The 17,822-nt window shown below is 43.6% G+C and overlaps 1 protein-coding gene across 5 annotated transcripts in view; it reads left to right on the top strand.

Moving 5' to 3' along the window:
- Nucleotides 1-17,822, top strand: part of TNK2 (tyrosine kinase non receptor 2) — a 155,996-nt gene that overhangs the window by 71,340 nt on the left and 66,834 nt on the right. Inside the window, exon 1 of one of the 5 annotated variants that reach the window (XM_083177498.1) lies at nt 2,298-3,595. The exons of 3 other annotated variants lie outside the window; for them this stretch is intronic. In XM_083177498.1, the coding sequence (XP_083033624.1) occupies nt 3,533-3,595 (63 nt within the window). In that variant the 5' untranslated portion in view covers nt 2,298-3,532. Of the gene's footprint in view, nt 1-2,297; nt 3,596-17,822 lie in introns of those variants that run through there. One more of the 5 variants, XM_083177496.1, reaches the window with a different exon arrangement.

Raw genomic sequence — 17,822 nt, 5'->3', positions numbered from 1 at the left:
GACCATTCCACCGAAGACAGCAATGTCAGCCGCCCACCCCTAGCACCCCTCATCATGCGGGTCCCACACCCCCTGCCCGAACTACCCCATAGGAACAGGCCGGCAGCTATGTAAGTCGCCTAGTCTGTTCGCCTAGTCTGTTCATTATCATAAATCATTATGGCCATGCACAGTAGCCAAACATCGGTCCCCAGTCCGAACGCATATGGAGAGACATTTCATTTAGGAATAGGTATTTTTTAGGGGTGCTGGATGACTGACCGGCAGTCGGGACTACGACAGTCATTACACTGACTGCTAAAAGCCGGACAGACAGGCAGCAGCTATTCTCCCTCGTGGGTGTCCACGACCCCCATAGAGGGAAAGTAATAGGTGGCGAACGCAGCGAGCCCTCAACAGGCTTTGGTGTGCTCCCCCCCACTGTCTGTGTCCCCGCAGTCGGGATTCCGACGTCTGGCTAATGACTGTCGGAATCCTGACTGTCAGTGTGTTATACCACACCCATTTTTAGCTTCATTCTAAACTTTAGTGTAAGAGTTGTGAGGTATTTGCTTGATGAATGCAAAAACAGTCAATATTAATTCTGCATGCAAAATAAATTAATTAAACTGCACCACTTGCATTGCAACATACCGTAGGTTTGATCCAGGAATAATGGGTCAAGGACCCAAAACATCGATTACACCGCTGTGTGTGGACTCTCATTGTACCTGTTTTTGATGTTATTGCGAGTGCCATCCAGCACGAATTGGGTTACTATTTTTTTTTATATAATAATAACAATAATAATAATTTTAATTTATAGTGCTTTTTCCCCCCAAAGACTTAAAGCCACTTTACATACATCAAAAAGACGATATACTGTAGAAAGGCATTAGAATTGTTTGAAAAACTAAACCTAGGACCTTATTCTGGTTCTTTTGCTCCCCTCCGTATTCGCAGGGGCGTTCCCATGAAAACGCTGGCCATTCCCATGGTGTTTTCCTATGGCTTTCCCATCAGCAGATGTCTTGTGCTAACCCACTTCCCACACAGGGCGCTCACAGAGAGGTGTCTTACATCTGCGAGTGCTAAAGACATCATTCGATAGTCAATGACCATCGAATGATATCCTCCCCGCATGAAAGCTGTGAATGAATGTTTATGCTAAACATCCATTTGCTCTTGTGTAGGGAACTCGGCATGTGAGGGGGGGGGGGGGGCTGGGGGCCATGTGGGCGGCATTTAAATGACATGCGAATTTCGCAGCTTTACATGTCAACTACAATAAGGTCCCTAGAGGGCACAATAAGCATACTGATTATAAGGGTGAGGAGGCCATCTTGAGGGCACTACACAGGATTACACACAGGATTACTCTGATGGAATAGGTTAGACCTAGAACAGACAACGCAAAATGAGTGGATGCAGCATCCAAGCTCCGAAGTAGTGTCCCAACATAACCATCAGATCCATGTCATTTTTCAACCTATCCACAAGCATACAAGATGAGGCAGCCATATTGGGTGCACTATGAAGGTTATTCTATGGGATATAAGCCATCTGAGTCACATGCCAGAGAAATGTGTGTGACAGTATTATATAATCTATAATAAGATCCACATGTATTACATCCTGCCAATGGCGGAACCATCTAAGGCAAACATCTGGGGTGCACACCCTGCCAGATTGCTGCTGGCTGGGTCCACACCCAGTGGAGGCACCTCATACTTGTATAGCAAACAGTGTATATGGAAGTACATGTAAAGGAACGGTAAAAGTAATGCATAGCCACGTATGGCATGGGTCTCCTGCAGTCATATACTCTTTCACATCATTCAAAACAGAATGCTCACCTAAGAAATGGAAATGTTGGACCCGATGTTTGAAAATCTTGCCACTAATTGTGAGACAATACATATATTGCCAAGGGAGGGCTTTTGTCTATTACAATAACAGTAACTGCTGAAGAGATTCGTCTTTCAGATAGTTTAGTATAATATTCCTCAGTTCTACTTTCATTTCCTGTGTTGCAAACTTTCAATGTCAATTCTGAGGAATACATTTGTCACGTTCGTGATGCCAGTGTGTGGCAGCCTCTTCTGGCAGTGATAGAGTTAAGGGGATGTTGACAGATGAGAGGGGGACTGTTTTAAATCCCAGTGGAGGCTCTCACAGGAAATTAACTCTCCATCCTGCAGTTAAATATGACCCCTTGGCTCTGATTCAAGAAGTTAGCCATGTGAACACCATAGAGTGTCTGTTTTTAGCAGGGCAAACGCTCAGTTCAAGAAGATTGTGCTTCTAGGAATGACGCTGGAACCATAGGATACACCCACGGAACAACTTGCTTCTAAGTGTGCTGTCAGAAATGTACAGACCCAAGCGGACAGTCGCTGATGAGCGCAGCAAACCCAAACACTGAGGAAGAGTCCTGCTGCCTTATAATGTTACTCTAACGGATTCCTTCTGGGAGTTTCAGCCGTGCCGAATGGATTCATCTTGCAGATCCCAGTCTAGTACAGCTGCTTCCCCGGACAGAGATTTCAGTTATATTTTGGACCCCAGAGATGTCTCAGAGAGCTGGAAGTACACACAAAGTTGGTTACTCTTGCTTTCTGGGTCACATTTTTGCTTTTAGCTGCTCTCACTTGCTGTCAGAAAAAAACAAGCGTCCACCCGCATACTAAAAAATATATGGCAAGAGCAATAGTGATTTCTGCTGTTTTATCAAAAACGATGCTTGTAAAATGCTTACAAAACATTGACTATATATACGACTACATATGACGAAGATAACGGACCGGTTATGCACATCCTTATACTTTTCAATGATGTTTCAGACTGCTAATGACAGATCGCTGTTGAGTTTATTTTCTCAATTTTAATATGGAATCTGGACAATATCTCTGCACAGTTTTGTATATTTTGCACCTAAATCTGTTTTGGCTGTAACATTTTTGTAAACATTCCCAGGAAATTATGAATATTTTCCAGAAAGTCATAAAGTTTCCAATTTTCCAAAATGCTGCAGCTTTTGCAATTTTAATACTTGATTTACATATGTTGCACTTTAGTACCTGAATTACATTTCTTTAACGTAAAGGTATATATTTATATTCCAAATAGCTACAGCAGCAATAGAAGATAAAACCAAGACGTCAACTGAAATTTGTGTTTTACCTCAGGTTTTTTAACCTGTATTTTTGGAGAATAAAAATGTATGCAATGGCCAACGTCCACGCAAGATCTCGCAATACAGACTCTGCCTGGGCACTTATCGCAGAGTAGCCAAGAAGTAGGGCCTATTCTCTGCATGGCCCAGGAAGCATCCTCACTGCTGAGATGATTTGTCCTGTGGGACCAGACTCTTACTACCACAAAAAGCAGAAGAAGAGATTTAGGAGTGTCAGTAAGTGGTATGCTGTCACCTCTAAGATTCTCTCTGCACCACTACTAGAACTCCTTGTCACCCTTCTTACTATGGATAAAACTTTTTGATATTTTGTCTTGTTACGCGACTCCATTTGTGGGCCTTGTGAACCTGACAAATATGAAACGTTTTCAGGCGTGGAAAAAATCTCTCCCTTTTCTGTCACACTTTAGTGTCTATAAAGTAAGTACTGCGGCATTTTTAAGTTGCTATTATGATGTGATGATTATCGTGCTCACTTCCTGTTACAGTGAAGCTCAGAGTTTAGATAATCATATTGTTTTTTTTTTTATGTGACAGCATAGAATAGCAAGTGTATGAAAACCTCTAATATATGAGTGATATTGCAATAAAGATCTCAGTCTAAAGCCGTGTATACATGGGAACTAGGCTGGGCAATGCTGAGTCTCTAATCAAGATGTAGTTAGCTGTCGGAGATTAGATCTTGCCATCCTCAGCCGCAGCCAAATACACTGTGCGACTGGCTTTGTGAAATTGCCTTACCTGCGCAGTTGATATGGCTGGGTGATAGCAATGCGACGGGGCCATGCACTGCTATTGCAATGCCCCCAGTGTACACACAGGGCAAATCTGGTGATTTTTACTATCTAGTCAAAATTGCCGATCCAAATCACCTCATGTGTTCCCTCCATTAATAACAAGGAGGTCACTCTTAAAATGTGTACTCTTATGTGCATTACCAAATTCCTTGTGTTGCACTGGTACATCCGGATGGTCAGACAAGTGCACTTCAATGTGCATGCTATTCTTATGAGACATTATGCATCATAGAACTGCAATAGTGTTATTGAGACATCAAAGACTACCCTCCTAATACTTTAGCACCTATTTATTTATTTATTTACAGTTTCTTATATAGCGCAGGCATCAGTAATAGCACAGCAGTCCCACCAAGTTACAAGTCCAGAAGGGAAGCTGTATAATACATAAGTGCCTCAGAGGGTTATTCGTGTAGAATTTAAATATGATAGGCTTGCCTGAAGAGGGGAGTTTTCAGGGAACGCTTGAAAGTTTGGAGGTTAGTGGAGAGTATAGATAGAATAGAATTCCTTTATTCGTCTCACAATGGAGAAATTTACAAGTCTTATTGTGCGTGGAAGGGCATTCCATAGGGTGGGAGCAGCCCTATAAAAATCTTGTAATAGTGAATGGGAGCTAGTGATCCGTGCAGATCTTGTGCAGAGCGGAGTGGTCAAAATGGGAGATATTTTGTGATAAATAGAGAGATATATGCTGGTGCAGTATGGTTAATAGCTTTATATGTGAGTAGAAGTGTTTTATATTGAATACGGTAAGATACAGGCAACCAATAGAGGAACTGGCAGAGCGGATCAGCAGACGATGAGCGTCTTGCAAGGAAGATCAGACTAGCAGCAGCATTTAAAATTGATTGCAGTGGTGAGAGTCTGTTCTTGGGAAGACCAGTTAGGAGACTATTGCAATAATCAATGCGGGATATAATGAGTGCATGGATAAGAGATTTAGTAGTGTCTTGTGTGAGATAGTCATATTTTGGATATGGTTTTTAGATGCATGTAACATGATTTGGAGACAGATTGAATGTGGGGAAGAAAGGACAGGTCAGAGTTGAGGATGAGCCCTAAGCTATGAGCTTGTGGGGTAGGGTAGATTGTCGAGTTGTCAACAGTGATCCTGCGTGATCCTGAATTACCATCCTGAGATATCAGGATGGTAATTGTTCTTAGTTGACGGGAATATAAGTAATTCTGTTTTGGAAATATTGAGTTTGAGTTGGCGAGAAGACATCCAAAATGAGATGGCAGAGAGACATTCATAGACTCGGCCCAAAACCACTGTTGACAACTCTGGGGTTGATAGATAGATTTGAGTATCATCCGCATATAAGTGATACTGAAATCCGAAAGAGCTGATTAGTTTGCCAAGCGAGGAGGTATAGATGGAGAAAATGAGAGGACCTAAGACTGAGCCTTGCGGAACTCCGACTGACAGAGGTAGTGAAGAGGAAGTACTGTGTGTACCCGCTATGGACCCTTTGTACACACGGTACAATTTGACATTTGAATTTGACTATATAGTCAAAATCGAATTGGTATCGCATATACATCGAATGGAGATAGACTATGTTTTTAAGCTTTCTATCCTGATTCTATGCCGATGCGCGCTCCCGTTCAGCTGAAATCTAAAAGCCAAATAGACAGTGCAACAATGACTATATAGTGCAAATTGAATGTAGATAGCATGAATTGTATGTAAATAGTACAGAGTTAGCAAAGATTACATAGCAATTGAATCTGATGTCGAAGAGCAAGGGAATCTCGCCGTGTGTACACATACTTTTTACAGTGTATGTACCTCTAATTATGTGATCAATGTTAAGTAAATAATCATGAAAAATTTATAAAGATTATTTTTATTAAAGTTCAGTTGATTTATTTGATAGCATAAATATTGCTCTGTGAGGCAGGTGTTTGTTAAAATGTAATATTGTACTGCTGTACTCTTCTCTCAGCCCCCTTCTGTCCTGTGGATAGTGCCAGAAATTCTCATTATGTCTCCTAACAAAACAAATGGAAGCACATAAAGCGCCTACTCAGTCCTCACTGAGTAGGCGCTTTTTTCCTTTTAAGTAAAAAGTATAATCAAAAGTTGTATTAGATCTTATATAGACTTTCTAAACCTAGGGGTAAATTTACAGAAGCTTTCAAAAGTGAAGAGGGAGGATGTTGCCCATAGCAACCAATCAGATTATAGCTATCATTTCTCTACTGCATCCTTAATGATAGACAATATCTGATTGGTTGCTATGGGACATTTTTAGAAGCTGTTGTAAATATTCCCCCTGGTGCAGGGATGGGAACCTTTGGCACTCAAGGTGTTGTTGAACTAAATATCCCAGCATGCCCTGCTGCAGTTTTTCTATTTAGCCATGCTAAAACCATTGCAGGGCATGCTGGGATGTGTAGCTCAAAAACAGTTGGAGTGTCAAAGGTTCCCCATCCCTGCCCTAGTGTGTGAATACTTAGTAAACATTCTCTCTGCTATTGTCATGACCTGCGTATGTACATTCATATTTTTATATGCGTCATATCCGCAAGTGATATATTGTACTCACAGGTGACATAACATTACAGGGCCTCCATTTTGGAAGGGGAATAGCAGGGAAAATATCAGCACCATGTACTTCTGGTTAAGCCATTGCAGTGTTACATTATCCTGCTAAAAGAGGCCACTGCCATCATGGAAAACAATTGTCATGAAGGAGTGAACTTGGTCTGTAACAATATTTATGTACAGATGTGCTTTCTCCTCCTCCTGGCCGCTTCATGCGTACACACCACGGGAGCATGCACATCATGCAATTCTATGGGTCGCGTGTGTGTATGTAGTGCATGAGCACCCGCATGCACACTATTCTGGCAAACAAGACAAGAATACCTGCAATTGTGGGTAAGATGACATGTGTCACAGATACATCCACATGATTGCCAAGACCAAAGGTTTCCTAGCAAAATTTTGCCCAGAGCAACACACTGTCTCTGCCACTTGTCACCTTTCCATAGTGCATCCTTGCCAGCTCTTCCCCAGGTAAATGGCACAGTGGCACCTGTCCGTTCACATTATATAAAATAAAACGTTATTCCTCAGACCAGGCCACCTTCGTCATTGCTCCATGGTCCAATTCTGAAGCAAACATGTCCATTGTAGGCACATTTAGCGGTGGGCAACATGGGACTCTGACCAGTCTGCGGCTACAGAGCCCCATATGCAGATAACACTGTGTGTTCTGACACCTTTCTTTCATTTGTTATTATTACCAGTTATTTATATAGTGTGCACATATTCTGCAGTGATTTACAGAGAATATTTGAACATTTACATCAGTCCCTGCCCCAGTAGAGCTTACAATCTATGTTCCCTACCACATGTACACGCACACACATTCACTCTTGGGTTGATCTTTGTTGGGAGCCAATTAACCTATCAGTAAATTTTTTGGGATTGTGGGAGAAAACAGGAGTACCTGGAGGTAACCCACGCAAGCATGGGGAGAATATACAAACGCCGCACAGGGCCATGGTGGGAATTGAACCCATGGCCTTCTGTGCTGCCAAGTATCAGTATCATAGTCAGCATAAACTTTTACAGCTATTTATGCTACAATAGCTCTTCTGTGGGATAGGAGCAGACGGACTAGTCTTTGCTTCCTATACACATCAACGATGCTTGGGTGCCCGTGATCCTGTCGCCTTTTCAAAGGTTGTCCTTACTGAGACCACTTTTGGTAGATACTATCCGGTACTTATGTAGTATCTGGGCTGCCGATTTTGTGATTGTATTCCTTACCTTAAGGCACACAATCAGATGCGATGCGATTCGATGCGATTTTGCATAGGATTCAATGTTAAGAAGGTCCTGTTCATTTCCCCACTATCCAAGTGGACATAGAGTTGATTTTATATAGCGTGGCGAGCGAACGCATATTTCTTAAAAAGTATTCTGTGTCCCCTTGTGGGGCTCGCTACGCTCGCCACGCTTCGGGCTCGGTGGCTCGCTACGCTTGCCACAGGTTTATATCCAACTCCATGCCCACTTGGATAGTGGGGAAAGGAAAAGGATCCCTTTTTCCCATTGAATTCTATGTTAAAATGGACTCAGACCATTTTAACATTGAATCCTATGGAAAAACCTTGACCATCGCATCGCATACGATTTGGTCGCATGCGATGCGATGCGATTTCTAAATCGGACGCCCAGATACTACATAAGTACCTACTATCCATTAAATACTGTTAACGTCCCAAAAGTCCTTCACTTTCAGAGATGCTGTGACCCATCCGTCTACCCATCACAACTTGGTCCTTGTCAAAGTTGCTCAGATACTTACGCTTGTCCATTTTCCTTTTTCCAACACGTTGGGGGAAATTTACTAACATGAATACGGCTGAAATAGGCATATTAGTAGGCAGTCGTATAGAAATGCGTCTGCCTACACGTATTTTCAACATTTGCTATGTCCTTTATACGGCAATTTGTATTCTTTTGACAGGTGTATTCATATTGCTAATTAGGAATACAAATGCATACGCCATCCAAAAATACGAGTAGAAATCACTATTCATTCCTAATTTACCAACCGTCCATATGTAATATACGGCTGGTAATTGACCTGAAAATACGCCTGGAAAATACTCCTTATTTTCTAGGTGTATTTGGGTGAAGTCTGTACAGATCAGTCAGATCCGTGTAGGCCAGTGGTTCCCAACCCTGGTCTTCAAGTACCCCCAACAGTGCACGTTTTCCAGGTCAGCCAGCAGCTGCACTCTTTATTAAGTCAGATTTTAAAAGATCCACAGGGGGAGCTAATTATTTTGCCTGTGATTCTGTGTGGAGACCTGGAAAATGTGCACTATTAGGGGTACTTGAGGACCAGGGTTGGGAACCACTGGTGTAGGCTTCAGTGTGAAAAAATATTTAAAAACAAATAAATAATTGAAAAAGCCAACGTACGGTCTGGTTGTAAAAATTCACTGGTCAAAACATGTAGAGGATCCCCGGAATTTTTAAAACTAGCACCAGGCTTAAGGGCCGGTCTTGGTTCCCAAAATACGGGGGACAAAAAAAAGTAGGAGTCCCCCTTATTTTGAGAACCAGCACCGGGCCCAACCAGCCAGCAGGGTAATGCCACAGCCGGGGGAAACTATATTAGTTCCCCCGCCTGAAGCATTCACCCCCTGACTGGTCATCCTGGGCAGGGAGCCTGGGAGAGTGGGGACCTCCCCCCCAATAAAGGGGTCCCCCCTTCCAGGTTTATCCCTGCCCAGGCTGAAGCCTGGGGCTGTCCCCGGTGCCCCAGGGTGGTGGGCACCGGGCTGATAGCATTTGTGTAAAAAATAGAAATAACTATTGGGTTCTGTTTTGGAACTATGAGTCCCAGCAAGCCTCCCTGCATACTGGGATTTAGAAAACCACTTTTTCAGGAAACTCTGCTCCCGATTGTAAACATTACATTCTCCGCTACTCTGGTCAGTGGGAATGGGTGTTCGTGGCTTGTTTTTCTTCTTCGCGTGAATGCCTGCTTTAGAACGAAGCGGACGTGATCCACGCCAAGGAGCTGGTGAGTATAATTTCCTTCTGCAGGTACCCGCTGGATACTACTGGACAAGTGTGCCGATGCTTTGAGTCAAGGTGCTGTAGGTAAGTATCAGTATGCATGGGCTCAGAATGTAATAACGTTTTATTGTTATAGTGTGTCAGTGTGTTTTTTTCAGCTATTGGTTCTGCTGTGGATCTAAGAGAATCAGCGTGCCCATTAATGCCCCACATGCTGGGACTTGTGGTTCTCCAAGTCCCAGTATGCAGGGGAAGCTTGCTGGGACTCATTGTTCCACAGCAGAACCCAATAGTTAGTTCTATTTTTTTACACAAATATCATAAGCCCGGTGCGATCCCACGGCATTTATTTTAAATTATTTATTGAAATTTTTTTTTTGTGTATACGAATATGGCAGCATGTGGCCATCTACGCCATCTGGCAAATACAAATCCGTAAATAGAGCAGACTAGTAAATATGCCCTTTTTACGAATTGTATTTTCCCCAAAAAATAGGGCCAATGCTGGTCGTATGGATTTGTACCCGGTTTCAGATGTATTTTCAAATTTTAGTAAATTTTCCTCAATAACTTCAAGAACTGAGTGTTCACTTGCTGCCTAATATAACTATAACCCACCACCTGACAAGTGCCATTGTAATAAATAATCTTCTTCACTTCACCGTCCTCGCGTCCTCCGACCTTTTCATACCCCCACTATCCACGTCGGCATGGAGTTGACTTTAGATAGTGTGGCGAGCCACCGAGCCCGAAGCGTGGCGAGCGGACGCGGAACACAAGCCCGAAGCGTGGCGAGCACAGCGAGCCCTGCGAGGGGACGTGGAATACATGTTAAGTAATCCGTGTCCCCTCGCGGGGCTCGCTGCGCTTGCCACGCTTCGGGCTCGTATTCCGCGGCCCCTCGCTGCGTTCACCACGCTTTGGGCTCGGTGGCTCGCTGCGCTCGCCACATTATCTAAGATTAACTCCACGCCGACGTGGATAGTGGTTGTAGGAAAATGTCGGATGACGCGTACCGCCGCCCCTCGCGGGGTGCCCTGCGCTCGCCACGCTTCGGGATGGCGTGGATACTGGGGGTTACATCTCATTGTAAGTACCCATCACATCTCATGGCATGGGTGTTTGTACAATTAAAAATCAAATTGCATCGCATCGCAGGATTTGCATGCCTCAACATTCCAGGGGGATGCGATGCGATGAGATTTTTAGGAGCCCATACAATGGAAATCATGGGCGCCGTTCTAGGAAACAAGTACCGTTTTTTTAATTTATTTTGTATTTTAATTGTATTAGAGACACAACAAACGTTTGTTTGGTTAGTTTTTTTAGTATATCTGAGTTTTATTTATTTGACATCATATTAATTACTCATCTACCCAGTATAAAGTACCATGGTTTTACGCTATAAAGTCGCACCTTTAGTGTGTTATAAAATGATGGGATTTTCACACTGGGATTTGTAGTTTCACTTAGTTGTCAATTCTGGAGGAAAAGTAAAAAAAAACACCCTCTAACAGTTTGTGTCACTGTTCAAATATATCTAGCATAATATTGATAACAGAATACAGTACAACCTGCATGTATTGTGCTGTACTGTACTTTTGAGTGACAATCATAGGTGAATCTAGAAATATGATAATGGGTGGTCCCAGATACAACTAAACATGGAGCAGGGACCCCGTTCCGAAAAATGGGCGTGGTCTCACAACAGGGGGTGTGACAATACACATTATAACACCATAATGCCCATGATAGAAAATGCTGTAATGCCTGTTACACATAAGTTTGTACTTTATAATGCCCGTTAAACATTATTCTGCATGACGTAATGCCCGTTACACATTATAGCAAATGCCGTAATACCAGTTACACATTATATTGCATTCCATAATGTCAGTTACATATTATAGCAAATGCCATAATGCCCGTTACACATTATATTGCATCCCATAATGTCCTTTACACATTATTCTGCAAGCTGTAATGCCTACTACATATTATGTCACGCACCATAATGCCCATTACACATAAGGCCACACACTGAAATATCCATTACACATAAGGCCACACACCATGATGCCCATTACACATAACCCTTTACATATTATGGAAAAAAGAAGGGGGTGGGTGGAGCGCTATGAGCAATAATTGGTTAGAGATAAATTTATAACATGAAAAATTTATTTTGATAGTAAAATAATCAACTTGTGCAATGCACTAGGTTGGTATATAATATATTGGTATTTAGACACAATATGTTGCACAGAATATCAAATAGTACAAAAAGTTGTTTAAAAATGTACATTGGTATGAAAATAAAAATAAAAAGGGTTGTGAAATAAGGGTCTGATACTTATGGTCTGAAGTCCCGTTTAACCCAGGGTGGGGAGACGTGGGTGGAGTTTGGGTAATCCTGGGATCAATCCATTGCTGGAGATAGTGGGAGTCCATTAAACCTTGCCGGATTCTTGTTTCACGCTGGAGGATGCTGTTAGAGCCCCTGATGGAGTGTGGGGAGTCCTCAACAATAATGCGGAATTTGTAATCCTAATTTTGCAGGTGGTGGTTCCCAAATTGATAATAAAGCTCTGAGGCCCAGGTATTGCAGAGTTGTAGTAGTCAGTCTCCAAGTGACTGTATTGCAAATGAGTGGTGGGGATCAGACCAAAGATGCCCAATTAAAATCAGCAGGTGCTCCCTGACATGTTTCGCCGTCCAACTGACAGCTTTTTCAAAGGTTTTCACCTTTCACCTTTGAAAAAGGGTTATCTGCCCGCCTGGACTACACTCATCAGACGTCTCTCTCCCCCCCCGGTGCGGTCTCCGGTCCTGCGCTGGGAGCCAATAGAAGCTTGTGATCCGGCAGCCAATCAACAGTGGCAAAGGTTGCCGGACTGTGAGCTTTGAATGGCTGGCTGCAGCGCGAAATTTCAAAAAAGCCACAGCCACAGCCATGCACTGTCCCCCTGCTCTCTGAGTCTCACAGCCGGGCAACGCACAACTCTGTACCCGGCTGATAGCACTTTATAGATATGAAGTATGTCTAATGGATGCACCCCCAGACCACCCCCTAGATTCGCCTATGGTGACAATTACTGTTTTTGTGTGTGTGCATGTGCAGTTACAGTTTTAGCATGTAACTAAAAGTACAGTATTGGCACACATCACTGCTGAAGTTGCTGATAGCTACTTACTGAACCATGGGCCTAACTCAAGTTGGCTCGCTAAGCATCGGTCATTCTCTGCTTAGCGAGCACCTTAACGCCACTCCTCTGAACAGCTGCCCCCCCTGAATCCCTTCGCTGCCATGTGAGGGGATGTGTTCGCTAACACATCTCACATGCTGCCGCTAGCAGGGGAAATCATTCTCAATTTCGGAAATAAAAGTCAGGGTAAACAGACTTTTATTTCCTACACAGATCGCCGAAGACGGGTCAGGGGCTGACATCATGTGACATCCACCGCCTGTCCTGAGTAGACATCGGCCCACCTGCGATCACAGGGGAACGTCCAGCGTTTTCATGGGAATGGCCATAATACATTGGGTGTTCCCCTGCTCTGGCCTGGTATCCGCCCCCGGCCCTCCCTCCCCGCATCAAGTGCCAGGGTTTGCACATGAGCAGAAATGCGACTGCCCAAAACCCAACCATCAGGGCTGGGGTAGAAATCGGATTGCACATGTTGCTGTAAATTCAAATGGACAGTATTTTTAAAAAAAAATTAGGTTTAACTGTGATGAGAATTACAATTGACTGTTCCGATTGACTGTCCAATTCCGACGGATCAGATGAAAACTGGCCAAATCAGATGTGTTTTTACATCCATTCCAATGTGCTGCACCGTGCGCATCAGATCGGATCCAGAGATCATATGAGCACTGCGGTCCCCTCCCTATGGTGGGAAACAGGGTCGCATGCGATACATTGCATGTGAAAAGACCTTATGCGATATATCATGCGATATATAGCATTCATTCCTGCTGCCAGGGAAGGTCCTGGGTGGCTCAAGGTTGGATCGGATTGACATACACTGCTCCGAGACATTGCAGCAGTATATGGTCACCTTTACTGTGTTACAATTACTGTTTACACTGTTCAGTACTGTATGTGATTGGACTGTCTGTATTTGTAATTGTATATATTCATATTGTGTAGTGCCCTCTTTGATATGTCACTACAGGGCTGCAAAACACTTGTGGCGCCCTATAAATAAAATTCTAATAATAATATTGTATAGTGCCATATCCTATACTGTTGTATTGGGCAATGTGTTTTCATTAGTGGAGCCATCGCCACCCAGTGGTAAGGCTGTGTATTGCATGCTGTGGATCTTCTTGCATCTTTTGATGCCAACCCACATATTTTTCATGCCGCAACTAAAGGCCCATACACACTAGGTGATTTCCATCACAAGGTAGCTCAATTTTCAAGTTTTGAGTTTAAAATCTCCAGGTGTGTATGGCTGGACGTTGAACACTGATCCCACATCATCGCCTGTTTTACTGGCCGAGTGGACCACTTTCCACAGTCTCCTACTGTGCAAAGTGGTTCATCCCCCGTGAAGTCTCTGGACAGGGTGAAAAACCCTCAGAGTGTATGTACCTTCTTAGATGCATGTATGCCCCGACTACAGCAAGGATAAGAATGGACACAACTGTGCTGTAGCCTCATTTGTCCTAGAGCCCAAGTGAATGTATTAAGGTTTGGCAATAGATTTTCCCAAAAGTCTTATCTTCCCATCCCTCCTGCATTATTCACATTGGGTACTCATCAATGTGCAGGTTCTCTGAGGTTTCCATAGTGATAACTTACTGTATGTCTATTAGCTGTCTCTACTTCTTCAGTTTATTAAAAATTTAGCAAAGGATGCACAAAAAAGAGGTGATTTCCACTTTTAATATCTCATTGGCCCTTATTCTAGTTGACTCAGACGGATATGTATTTCAGATGGCCACCAAGTGTTCTAAGCCCCGTCTACCGTACGGATCGCTCACACCGTCCGAATGTGGTAAGACGCCGAGCGAACGGACCGTGAGTGGATGTTTCATGTGAACACCTCCCCCATCTGTGGGAAACTCCTCCATCCTCTGATGGTCGCCGACCATGGAATGATGGACCGAGCTGTCAGGCAGCCCCGAGTGCTCCAGACCACTCGGACATTTTTTCCGTGTGAAAGCAGGGATATGGGCAGGCAGCTGACATCCGGCTATGTAAGCTGTCCACCCAGAAAAAATGTGGGGCGCTCAAGGGTGAACAAGAAGAATAACAATTTATTAAAACAACACACAATACACTTACATACAATACAATTAATAAAATCACATTAAATGGTGCACCATATTTACTGGAATGTGAACACGACCATATTTAAAGATACTTTCTCATATGGAATACGTCTACCACTTGGGTCCTAGTGGAGTTCCTGTTGGGGACTACAAATGTCCAAACAGATAGATCGTATGATTTTCAATGAGGGCTGTTATGCGTATTCAATTTTTGGCATTGAAACACACTGATTAGGTGTATGGGTGCCTGTGCAGTTGGGGGGCGAGGACTTCTGTCTAGTTGGTAGAATGACAGTGTCCGTCCTGCCTCCACAATGTGCTGGCCGCACGGCAATGAATGCAGTTTGTACAGTCAGTCAATTGACATAAGTGCGCCGCAGCGCTTGCTCACCCCTGTAAGCCGCTCGGCTGTCCCGAATCTTTGCAGGAGCTCAGCCGTTGAGATTGTCCCGGCAGCAGCCGCCTCCTTTGCTGCAGACTCCCCAGGCTGTAAGCTGTCCACCCCCCACATGTGCATCACGGCTGCATTACCATACATACGCCCAGCATTTTAAAGGGAACACCCATGAAATGCGGGAGTACGCATATGGAAATGAACCCAAACAACCCTCCACGCCCCTCTCCACCCCCTGCTCGGATGGGTCCGACCGATCCTTTTCTGCACGTAATTCACGCCATGTTCGGATGTGCGAGGCGTTCTCACATGCGCAGAAACGCCTCTGCACATACACAAACACAATACATCGGCCATCCGACTCAATCAGAATAAGGGCCATAGTTTGGAGATGATAAGCTTTATCCATAGAAAAAAAGCGTCTGGCATAGCAGCTCTACTTGGAAGCCCATCCTGACACTGCTGTGTGGGATCTCCTGTATGTGATCGATCTGAGCACTTGATTGTAAGCACAAAGAAATGGAGGAAACGCCATTCACGCTCACATCTCAGACATGTGCTTCTAATTGTGTGCACGTTTAGTTGTTTTGTTACTTATCCAAAAACTGAATGAAGAGGAATCCTAGACATATGTCTGCACATATTTGTTATTGAAACAATGCATCAGGTTTTTTTTTTTTTTTTTTCTGGGGGTGGGGGTCGCTTTGCCTTTCTTTATTACTCCCAGACAAAAAAGGTTCTGTCATCAACACTATGGAAAACATAGACATACCTCAAAAAAGCATGAGAATACTGACACTTTGTTGCCCCTGGGAACGTCATGGTCAGGAGGCCTACTTGTTTTTCTATATTTACAAACGACTCTATTATTCATTGGGATCAATTCAATTAGATGCATGTATGCAAATTTGCAGTATGAAACTCACATCACGGCAATGTGCACATCCACAAAATAGAGGAAATGGGAACATCATCCTTGACCAAGAAAAGGCTTCAACTGAGATAGCAGGATCATAAAAGAAGGCTGTTAGTGAACTTAAGAAAGGACTGAAGGTCCTTAAAATGTGTCTGAATACTGAGTTTTGCCTTTTTATTTAGTTATGTGTGTGCTGTTGTATTGAACTGAGCATCTCTTCTGCAAAAAAGAGGTTTCTTTAGCACTTTCCGAACAGGCAGTTTAGCGTTTAATGCAACTTGGGGGCATACTTTACCGTACAGTATGAGGGATACGATTCTAGTGAATTTACAGTACTGTATATAAAATAATCTGCATCCCTGCATTCATGTGGAAGGCAGATGGTACTATACTGTATGTTTAAATTTCTAATTATTGTGCGTGATCTGTATTCAACTATCTTGTAGCCCAGTGCTCATCTGTAAAGCATGTTATCACTGCGGGTCTGCCACCACATCTGTATACTGCATTTTACATACAGTAAAGTAGTTCTTACTGTGTGGGCTATTTCATACGCTCCGGCTCCTGTCGGGCAGCTAAACCCTGCACGGCCAAAAGCCGTGCCGCACACAGTAGTTAATAATGGACACGATTGTGTCCATTCACAGGGGACGGCCATGGCCCAATTGCAGCCGTATCCCACCACTGGAAAGGACGGCTGCTGGGCTGTGGCCATCCCCACCATTCTAAACTTCTGTGTGAGGCACGGCTTTTTGGCCATGCGGGGTTTCCCCGCCCGGCAGGAGCCGGAGCGTGTGAAAAAGCCCTATAGTGTATACCATGGGTCTTCAAACTATGGCCCTCCAAATGTTGTGAAACTACATGTTCCAACATGCATTGCCACATTTTTTCCTATAAGAGCATGACAAAACTGTCAGGGCATGCTGGGACATGTAGTTCTACAACATCTGGAGGGCCGCAGTTTGAAGACCCATGGTGTATACTGAGACCTCACGCATGTGCAATGATGATTTTCAAAATCGACATTTGGTGGATGATCATAAGCTTTACACCCCATGCGCTACTCTTACCACATTGTGCCACACTGTGACATAAGACGCCACCCTGCGAGAAGGCGCAGTGTGCCTCGTGTATTGATCCATGCTCCAAAGGGAGGATAGATGAGCATGGCTACATCTTCATGTGGGTGTGTGTGTGTGTGTTTGTGTGTTATTACATACGTTTTAATGTAAAAGTTATTGTAAGATTCTAATCACTTAAAAATACCGAAAGGCAGGGAAAGAAAAAAGTGATAATTCCAAACACTAATGCCCCATACACACAGGGTGGCTGGAGCAGTGTGCTGAGTGAGCTAGTTAAGTACAGAGCACTCAGCACACAGCACTGTGTGCTGAGTGATACTGTATGTCACGGCCAGTGTTCTCAATTGAGAAAACACTGGTGATCTTGGCCACACACACGTAGCGATCCATGCTTCATTTATAAGCAATCTAGACAGATAGTTTAGATATGGGGCTGTAATCGCCCTTTGTGTATGGCCCAATAGAATACTGACAATTTAGATATTTCCTTAAGGTGCGTATACACTAGATGCTAAAAGTTCACAATATGCACAATAACAATGTCGTTAACGATATTATTGTGCATATTTGTGTAGTGTGTACACTTTTAATAGTGGCATACACTTACAGGCTATGGAGGA

Source organism: Crinia signifera, chromosome 3, assembly GCF_055691185.1.
Source record: "Crinia signifera chromosome 3, ASM5569118v1, whole genome shotgun sequence".
NCBI lineage: Eukaryota > Metazoa > Chordata > Amphibia > Anura > Myobatrachidae > Crinia > Crinia signifera.
This window is presented reverse-complemented; position numbering and strand designations above follow the sequence as displayed.